Source organism: Benincasa hispida, chromosome 9 (genome assembly GCF_009727055.1).
Source record: "Benincasa hispida cultivar B227 chromosome 9, ASM972705v1, whole genome shotgun sequence".
NCBI classification, from domain to species: Eukaryota; Viridiplantae; Streptophyta; class Magnoliopsida; order Cucurbitales; family Cucurbitaceae; genus Benincasa; species Benincasa hispida.
The window spans coordinates 10471251-10482194 of NC_052357.1; the positions used below are offsets into that span (position 1 = coordinate 10471251).

The window sequence follows — 10944 nt, forward strand, 5'->3', positions numbered from 1 at the left end:
AAACGTACACGCAGTAGAAAAATTACGCCAGTCCATTGAGATGCTACAAGTGAATATTTGCGACAAGAAATGAATCCTAATTTTAGGATGACTGACCCTTTTAATCCAGTCCATATAATGTCTTTTTCGGGAGCTCGAGGAAATGCATCTCAAGTACACCAATTAGTAGGTATGAGAGGATTAATGTCAGATCCACAAGGACAAATGATTGATTTACCCATTCAAAGCAATTTACGTGAGGGGCTGTCCTTAACGGAATATATAATTTCTTGCTACGGAGCGCGGAAAGGAGTTGTGGATACTACTGTACGAACATCGGATGCTGGATATCTTACACGCAGACTTGTTGAAGTAGTTCAACACATTGTTGTACGTAGAACCGATTGTGGAACCATCCGAGGGATTTCAGTGAGTCCTGGAAATAGGATGATTCCGGAAAGAATTTTTATCCAAACATTAATTGGTCGTGTATTAGCGGACGATATATATATGGGCCCGCGATGCAAAATTTGTTATGTGTTTCCTTCGTCTAGCATTCTCAGTAGGTGGCAAACCATTCTGTTGGCTCTTCTTCGGTAGAGATGTTCGGGAACACAAAAGTATTGCATATTTCTATAAACCTTCGGAGGTGGGCATGCGGGTCCTCGCCACATTGGCCTCCGACTTGCCCTGCAGGCTAGATCATCTGCAACATCACTGATTTCATTTCGAATTTGCTTCTGTCAAGGGCAGGCCTCCTGATTCCTGGAGAGAAATCATAGAGGTTTGGCGATGCATTGTCCCTAATAGGTCTATTGCGATCGTTTGCCAGTAGGATTGGATTCACCATGACGTTGATTTCATTTGGTGCTCCGTTTCTAGGTTGCTCCGCCATCTCTTCCTTTTCTGACTGTTGTTGTTATTGGTGGTCTCTTAATTTCCGTCTGAACGTTCTCTCAATTTTCGGGTCGTAATTCGCCAGAGATTGAGAGTCTACAAAGAAATCCAAGAAATTACCGTTAGCACACTATTTTACCGAAGTCCCTTGCAACGATGCCAAAAACTTGATGCGTTATTTTATGATGTGGAATTATGGATGAAATGCGATGGTGAAAAATGCGTTGAGCACTCAAGTTTTCTCAGTGGAATCCAAGTGTAAACCCCACTGAGTTCCTGGTAAGTCTAAGGTTAAACTCTGGGACTTGGAAAAACAATATACGGAGTAATTTTTAGGAGAACTTTATGGTAGCCGGTGTCTCAAATAGTTGTTTTGTTTTGTTGATTGCGGTAATGGAAAATAAACAAATACGACAGATTTGTGAAAATTTTTCTTGTGTGATAGATGCACTGAGTATGGAGATTAACGGATTGAAAATGTCTTTAGCTAACATTACTTGGGAATGCGTCAGATTATGCGGTCATGCTACACTCATGCACAACAAGTCATTTTCCAATGCAAATGCAGTGCTCCTAAGTCTAGGACGCATGTGTTGAATGCAAAAGTGTCTATAGAGCTTATTCCTAAGTCTCTACTCTTTTCGTATGCAATGATCCAAGATGCACAAAGGCAAGGTGACCGCATACAAACATATCCTATCTCTAGGATGCATGCGATGCATTAATAGCAAACAGTGCTTATTCCTAAGCTTCTATCTCTTGATTATGCATTCTAATCTGACTCTCTCGAGCCTAGATTCTAACCTGATTTCCCAAGCCTAGATCATATCCTTAGACTACCCTCCCGAGTATCTCTAATGGACGAATGAAGCATACATAATACAAGATAATCGCATAGAATGAAGATTCCCAGTTGTGCTAGCTAAATACTTCTCAACCCATTCAACTGATTTTGCTACTCATGTGTAAATAACAGAGAGTGAACAGATATAGGGAAGTAAATTCCATTTCGATAAATGACTTTGAGTACAAAATAACAATGGAAGATAAAGGTAGAGAGTTTGGTAGCAATCCCTTGCTGATCGAGGCTTTTACACTGGCAATCTCTATTCGATTCAAAAGATATTCCTGCTTCTGCAGGAGCTGGTCCTCTCTCTGATCTTGAAGCTCCCGACGCTCTCCCAAGCTTACTGGAACGATTTGTCGACATAGCCTCCTTCTCTCGCGTCCGCCTTAGAATAAAAGAAAAATCTATAACATGGCTAAACTATCTAAGGAAAAATTCTTTAACTCTCTAAACTGCTGAACTCGTGAACAGGTGAACCCCTTTTCTGAAGGATGCCTTCGGTATTTATAGAACTTCCAAGGTGAAAGGCGGCTTCTCTCTCATGATTGCACAGATGGGACGACTTTAATTCCCTGACTGATGCGCCGAATATTTGTCACCAAAAAGCTGAATGTACTTGTTATCGTTAACGGCTGTCAACTTAATTCGGATTCGATTGTCATCAGCTTTCTGTCCCATTGTGATTAATTATGCCTTTCACCCAGATGCACCCACCATGTTGCAGAAATCCTTCTTGAGCAAATGTTTGTGAACACAATCAACGCAAAGCCTTGCGGTAATGCTGCGCTCGACCAATAATTTCCTGTTATCGCTCTTTTCGCCTTGCGTCAACGCATATTCTGCATAAAAATACAAAAATCCACTGTTTCTATGCGATGAACGCATGCGACTGCAATATTATGAATTTTATGTTTTTTGGACACAGTCTAACATATTTTATCAACGCAAGCCAGCATTGTTTAAGAACTTTACACCATAATAACGTGCATTTCTGCCCGTTATCATTGATCTTGGTGACTTACCTTTGTTTTGGCTTGCCCCTACGAGTGTCATGCGGACATCCAACTATGGGTAAGTGCCTTTCACAACTTAACTTTTATCAACATGATGGGTTTCCCCATTGTGGTGACAGTGGAGTTGTTATTCCGATTTTTTTTTAAAGATAAAAAGATCGCGATGTAGTGCACTCAAATCTTCTGGATCGCTGCCACCCCCAAACTTAAAGGTTGGCAGTGTTCTCACCACAAAGCTAAAAACAAAATCACAAGAATGCGGTAACAAACGTTTGAACAGAGGTTTGCGAGTAATAAAACTTAGAGTTTCAAAATTTTAAGAAGCTATTAAAAGTAAGGAGAGCCTTGCGATGCTTAGTTAGCGGATGCGGTGAATTATACGTACCATCATCGATTGAAGCAAAGGAACGCAATCAGACAATGAGAATTTCAAAAGGATAATGCATAAAAGATAACAAGAAAATAACCTTAAGTAGAATAACGCATGCGACAATGCGTTGGAATTCATGCAATCGAAGCCATGTGTTGAAGGACGGGGGGATTCTTCCATTGGAATTGCGCACCGAGGAGAGTTATTATCGCACTTACAAGGAGCAAACGTGCCACAACCAAGGAATCAGGCGCATATCTAGAATAACAATAATCAAATAAATAAAGTTAACTAGGAAAGCAAAGTAAAGATAGAGTAGAAGACGTCCCTGGAGAAATTGGAATGAAGCCACTGCAAGGAGTCTTCCATGCAGGAGATTGATCTCAACTACTTAGGTCGAGACTCATTGTCCTGACCATTGGAGCTTCCAACAATTGTTGGATGCATGGTGGTTGACATGCGCCTAAGATTGCTTCCAGCTCATGTGACAGATAGCCTTCCTATCTCGGGGTCAACATTGACTTTCGGCGCATCGCTGATGCATTATTTTATGCGGTGAATCAATGAAAGGAATTACGGTGATGGAAAATGCGTTGTGCAACAAGTTTTCTCAGTAGAACCCAAGTATAAATCCTACTGAGTTTCCTGGTAAGTCCAGGGTCAAACTCAAGGACTAAGGAAAACAATATGCGACAATAACTTTTAGTTTACTTTGCGGTAACCAATAAACCAAAGAGGAGTTGGGTTGTTGTTTACAGTATAAATAAAGAGTTAATACTACGAAAGATGCAATGAATATGCAGAGGAACGAGTTGAGAAGGGGTTCAGCTAACATTTCCTAGGATTGCATTCATGTTATGTGATAATGCTACACACGTACAATAGCAAATCATCTCTCAATGCAAATGCTACGGCTTCTAGTTTTAGAACGCATGCGATATATGCGAGGATGTCTATTGGATCTACACATAAGCCTCTATTCTTGTTTATGCGATGACAAATGACACACACACATACAAGGCGACCACATATTACCATAACTTATCTCTAGGGTGCATGCGATGCATGTAGGCAAACAGAGCTTATGTCTAAGTCCCTATCTCTTGCTTATACGGATCTAATCTTGCTCTCTCGAGTCTAGATTCTAACCTAGCTCTCTCAAGCCTTAGGTTCTTTCTTTAGACTCTCTCTCGAGTAGCTGTAAAGGGGTGTTGGGTGCAACATAAGACAAGATGATCGCATGCAATGAAAATCCTAGGTCATGTTAGCTAAGTTCTTCTCAACCCATTCGATAGATTTAGCTACTCATGCGTGCTTTTAAGAGAGTGAATAGATGTAGATAAGCAAGTTTCATTTTATAGATATAGAATTGAAATACAGATTAACAATGCAGAATAAGAATAAAGAGCCTAGTAGTAATCTCTTGCTACCCAAGGCTTTTACATTGTTCTTCTGTACTCTACTCAAAATATAATCTTGCTCTCGTAAGAGTCGGCCCTTTCTCTGTTTTTCTACACCTTCTGGGTTCTCTTTCGAGCTGACCAGGGCGATCTTTCGGCGTCTCTTCCCTTCTCTCGCTCCGCCTTCTAAGTAAAAGAAAAACTATGAACAAGGCTACTTCTATCTATGGAGAAAATTATCTAACTATCGAACTCCTTCACTGAACGTGGCCTCTGGTATTTATAGAGCTTCGGGGTGAAAGGATTCCTCTCTCTTATGATTGCACTGATGGGATGACATTAATTCTCTGTCTGATGCACCGAATATTTGTCACCGAAAAGTTGAGTGTACTTGCTAAGTAGTTCGTTAACGGCTTGTCAACTTAATTCGGAATCAACTGTCATCAGCTTTTTGTTCCATCATGATTTATTACGCTTTTCACCCAGATGCGCCCACCAAAGATGTGCCGGCTCTATGCGGCAACCTTCTCGAGCAGATATTCGCGAGCGAAAATCATCGCATAGCCTTGTGTTAACGCAATATCTTAATGCGCTTGGCCGTTTATTTCTTTGGATCGCATATTCCGCCTTGCGTCAACGCATATTCTTAACAAAAATACATAAGTTAACTGTTTTAATGCGATGGACGCATGTGACTGCAATATTGTGAACTTAATGCATTGGACGCAAGAATGTATATTTTTATCATCACAATCCTACATTGTTTTGTAACTTAGCACGGTAATAACGTGCATTTCTGCCCGTTATCAATCGCCTTCATTCAATTATTGTTTGCAACTTGGCCGCACAAGCTACAATATGCCTGAGACTAAAAGGGGTGCCTACAAAAACACAAAAATAACAAACTATTAGCTGCCAAGTCCCCGGCAACAACGCCAAAAACTTCTTGGTGAAAATTAGGGTGAATGCAATCATGTGTGTTGCATGGTTTAAGCTATGCATTTATGCCCATGCGTCGAAGGTCATGCGTTGGAATGGAAAGTATGAGTTAATCTAGTATGCAATGACCATGCGTTCCTATTATAAGTTTTTTTGCCTTCTTGCCAATTATAACGAGAATGCAAGTTTCTCGGGTAATCCGAGGTCGAACACGGGGACTTGTCACTCACTAATGCTTGTGAAGCAATGCGTTTGAGTCGATGAATAAAAGTAAAAAAAAGAAGTTTAATGGATTACACACTACTCCTACTCCTAACTAAACAGATTGAGCAATGGAAGATTTGCGATGAGAATTGCTAGATACAAAACAACTGTTAACACATAGTAATGTTTATTATCTTAAATCACTCGAGTAATCCCAGCTCGTCACACTAACGCATCACACACCTCTCGGTGGTCGGTCGCATGACTATCTGTCTCTTATACACATCTAGATGTGTATAAGAGACAGGACAAGCGTTGCTACAGCCTTTCACCAAGCAAAGAGGATTAACTCACTATACTCGCACAACGCACACCTCTCGGTGGCTTGCTACATGTGTCCTATCTCTAGGCTACACGATTGAGTATGCGATTTGCTTTGATAAATAAACGATGAAGGTAAACGATGATAAAGATAAAGACGATGAAGAAGATGGCATTGAAGGAATCAATATATGCATTGATTACAAAATGTCTTAATATCTCAAGCTAAAATGTAATACAATACAGAGATCAGAAAAGAAATGATAGACTCTGCATCAAGGCTACTGGTGGTGCCATGGATGGATAGTGGAGACGTCTCTCTCGAGCTCTATCTCCGGCGAAAGCTCCGGTCGTCACTCGAACTGGTTTGTGGAGATGAAGAATCCTCACAGAAAATCTCGTTCATGCTCTCATCTGTGATCGCAAACCTCTGCCTTAAGGCAGAAGTTCAGATGATTTAAAGTGAAGGTCCAAGGGCTATTTATAGAGTTCAAACACCAACAGCAATCATGATTGCGTTATGTCTCATTGCTGCCTTTATCGCGGTATGGGCAATGTCACATCATCTTATCTTGTTAATACTCCCAAAGTATGCGTTCGAGCTTGATTCAACTGAAGTATCAATGCATTGCACCCATCTTGCGATTGCCCTTCTATTATGGTTATAACTTTATAGCTGTAACATCCATGCAATGACCGCAACTTCTCATTGATGACCGCATTCGCTTGACGACCACAACTTCCATGCGATGGACGCATTCGGTTGATGACCGCAACTTTCATGCGATGGACGCATTCAGTTGATGACCGTAACTTCCATGCGATGGATGCATGCGATCACTACATGCGTTTGTCTATGCGATAGCTTGACTTTCATCGAATGCGATTGTCTTTGCGGTCGCCTGGCTTCAGCGCATGCATTTGATTTTGCGATAACTACAAAAATAGACACTTTGGCACGTAATAACGCATAATATTGGGGTTAGTCAGGATTTAGGTGCTGATTGACGCAAAACTCAATTTTTCACAAATTCTAAGTATTATCATCGCATTTTCTACTTGTTAGCCCTCATAATTCTAAATAAAAGGCTTAATAACTGGCATTTTTGCCAGTTATCACACCCCTAAACTTAGAATCATGCTTGTCCTCAAGCATGCGTTATACTCAAGAAATTCTTAACTCACCTTCCGGCGTTCCTTTGCGATGACTAGCCTCTCAGAATATAATTTACTCGTATCTCTAACAATGGCCGCAATGCTCTCCTTCACTTCGGCTGTTTCTTCAAAGATCTTTTCTAAGTTTAGATCTGGCAAGCCTTTGCTCAAAAACTTTTTATTCATTCTCCACAACTTTGCGTTTAGCTTTCGAGAATGCGTTCATTCAAAATAATTCAAGACTATGCAATTACTTATTCGAATGTTATGTTGGACCTGGTTACGCTCTTCGTTTTGTGCGTTGAACCTAAGTATTATCATCGTATTTTCTACTTGTTAGCCCTCATAATTCTAAATAAAAGGCTTATAATAACTGGCATTTCTGCTAGTTATCACTAAGCTATGTAATTTTAAGCTTCATTATGAGCAAGTTGGAAAGCCATAGACTTTGACTTTATATTTCAGCCTCTCTAACTGTTGTGTGCATGCTAGGCTAAGAGTGACTGATAACTCTCCTATCGGGCTGTGTACATCTTATGTTAGTGAACCTTTGGGTTCACGTTTATGACTAATTTGTGAGCATTCGAGTTCACAACTTATGACTATTTCGGTTCCCTATGGGATCACCACTATTTCTATGATTGTGTTCCTTCGGGTTCACACTTACGATTAATTTGGTGTTCCTACGGGAGCACTAGCCATGTCATGATATGCTATGTTATGTACATTGTGCCAATATTAGGTCGGGTTTAACAAGTCACCTGAATGGCCCCAGTACAAAGTCACTGAGTATTGTTTTTCAGGTAAGGATAGCAACGACCGGCGAGTAATCACAGGGACCTGTGACCTTGCCATATGGGACTTGTAAATCGCTTCCGCTCAGTTTATATTTTCAAGCTATTTAAAAGTTTTGATCTGAAACTCGATGTTCGTAAATTTTTTTATCAATTTATTTGTTATTTTCCTTAATTTTTTAAGGGTTTCGAACAAAGGTTTTACTTATTTGTTTTTTTATTTATTAATTTTCTGTTTTACTTTGGAAAACTGTCTTCATTGTTTTAATGAATTTTATTTTCCTTAATGGTCAAACATGTTTGGGTTTTAATGTGAGTTTCTGAGTAACAACCCTTGTCAGAGTCTCAAAAAGTTGGGTCGTTACACCTCAGATGTAGGTAAATTTATACCAAACTGGGTTAACATATTATATGTTACTTCATTCTCTCTTATCTTTGTGTTGGTCACATTGTTAGCATCATTGTGTTCATCAACACTCCGATTATTTTAATTGCATGTTCTTCTTTTTCAATTAGTATTAGAGCATGTTCTGTCGTTAAACTTTTGTTGTTTGTTTGCAAATGGAACCAATCAGGGAAGGTGGATCTACAACCAGACCTTCAGTCATTGATTGGATTAATTACTCATACTGGAAAGCCAGTATGACCGCGTTTCTAAAACCAATTGACAGTAAGCCTGGAAAGAAGTTTTGAATTGATGGACTCATCCTCAAGTCACTGATGAGGATGGAAAAGTCTCTTAAAAACCAGAGAAGGACTGGATATAAGCAGAAGATGAGACTTACCTAGGAAACTCTCACACACTAAATGAAATTTTCAATGGGGTTGACAAGAATATCTTTCGTCTTATAAATACGTGCATTTCAACTAAAAAAGCTTGGAAGATTTTGGAAGTTGCTCATGATGGTACATCTAATGTAAAATTTTCTCGGTTGCAGATTCTCACTTCAAAGTTTGAATATCCAAAAATGATGGAGGGTGAAACAATAACTGACTTCAATCTACATATTTTGGACATTGCTAATGAATCCTTTGCTTTTGGCGAGGAAATGTCAGAAGAAAAATTGGTTCGAAAGATTCTTCGCTCTCTACCAAAACGGTTTGACATGAAAATAATCGCCATCGAGGAAGCAAATGATATAGCTACCATGAAAGTAGATGAACTGTTTAGGTCTTTACTTGCGTTCAAGTTAACATTTAATTAAAGAATAAACAAGAAAGGTAAAGGGATACCCCTGCAATCTTCTGTGAATAAGGAACAAGCTCCAAACAAAGGGAAAAACATTGAAGAGAATCTTGCTGACACATTTTTTTTGTTAACCAAACAATTTAGGAAAGTCTTAAAGCATCTGAACAAGCGTCCTGGATAGTACAACCTTTCCTATGTCAGAGACAATAATGGTAACATCAATCATAATATGCACAAGAATGTTAAACCTTTTGCTGGTAAAAATGACAGTGAACGGGTGTTGAATAGTAATCAAAGTGACAGAGATCGGAATTTGAAATGCAAAGAATGTGAAGGTTTTAACCACTTCCAAGCTAAAAATCCAAACTATTTGAGAAGACAAAATAATGGACACTCAGCAACATTGTTAGATGATGAATCAGACACAAGTAGTGAGTCAGAGGATGAGATCCGTGCCTTGATTGGTTGTGCAACTGTTGATGAATCAACAGTAGTGAAAAATTGGGAGTAAATGAAACATGTTGTGGATTAAGTTAGTTATGATGAATCAACAGTAGTGAAAAACATGTTAGTTATGATGGGTTCCCATTCAACTAAGAATTGCTATCACTGGACTTCTGATATCTCCATTAATGTCTGTCACTCTTCCAAATTGAGAGAGGTTAAAATGTGGCACAAGTGGCTTGGTCATATGAGTCTATGATCTCTAAGAAAACCTATGAATGTAGAAGTCATTCTTGGGATAGCCTCCTTGCGTGCAGAAGCTGATTCATTTTGAGGAGAATATAAAACTGGCAAACAAGTCAAGGCCTCTCACAAGAAAGTGACACAATGCAACACTAGAAAAGTTATGGAGTTACTACATATGGACTTGATGGGTCCCACACAAATTGAAAGTTTGGGGGGAAAGCAGTATGTATTCGTCTGTGTGGATGATTTTTCTCATTACACATGGGTGAGATTATATCAGAGCAAAATCCGACACCTTCAAGGTATTTTAGACATTGTGTCTTCAACTTCAATGCGAACAAGAGAAAGATATCATTCGTATTAGAAGTGATCACGGGAAGGAATTTGATGATTTTTGTGCTTCTGAAGAAATTCTACATGAGTTCTCTACTTCTATAACTCATAAACAGAATGGACTTGTTGAAAGAAAAAATTGCACACTCCAACAAATAGCTCGTGCTATGCTTCATGCTAAGAGGATGCCTCTATGCTTTTAGGCTGAAGCCTTAAATACAACTTGTCATATTCACAATCGAGTTTCACTTCGTCCAGGTATTACCAGCACGAACTATGAACTTTGGAAAGGAAGGAAACTCAATGTGAAGTATTTCTATGTTTTTGGTAGTACATGTTATATCCTAGCTGATAAAAGGAAGTGAGACTCTAAATCAGATAAGAGGATCTTCCTCGGGTACTTATCCAACAACAGATCCTATAGGGTTTTTAATAAGCAAACACATACCGTCATGGAGTCAATAAACCCTGTGGTAAATGAATTAACGCCAACTTTAGAAAGTAATGATGATGATGAAGGCCAGATATTTCCAAATACTGAAAAAATTAGTTAAAGGTGAAACCTCAGAATCGTCTTGTGACTCTACTAATGCTCCTAGAATTGTTAGCGACATTCCATCACTTGCAGCCACATAGGTTGATGAGTCAGACAATAGTGAAAAACCTACTCCTTCCATTAGAATATAGAAGGCCCATCCTTCTAGTTACATAATTGGGAACCTAAATTCAGAGATTACTACTCGAAAGAAGGACATAGTTGACTACTTGAAAATGATTGTGAATGTTTTTTTTACATCACCAGTGGAACCCAAG

At 39.2% G+C, this 10944-nt stretch overlaps 1 protein-coding gene across 1 annotated transcript in view; it reads left to right on the forward strand.

The window, feature by feature from the left end:
* Positions 1-73, forward strand: part of LOC120084525 (DNA-directed RNA polymerase subunit beta''-like) — a 339-nt gene extending 266 nt beyond the window's left edge. The window contains exon 1 of the mRNA XM_039040316.1: positions 1-73. This exon is cut by the window's left edge and continues 266 nt beyond it. Coding sequence (XP_038896244.1) covers positions 1-73 — 73 coding nt within the window.
* The last annotated feature ends 10871 nt before the right edge of the window (positions 74-10944 follow it).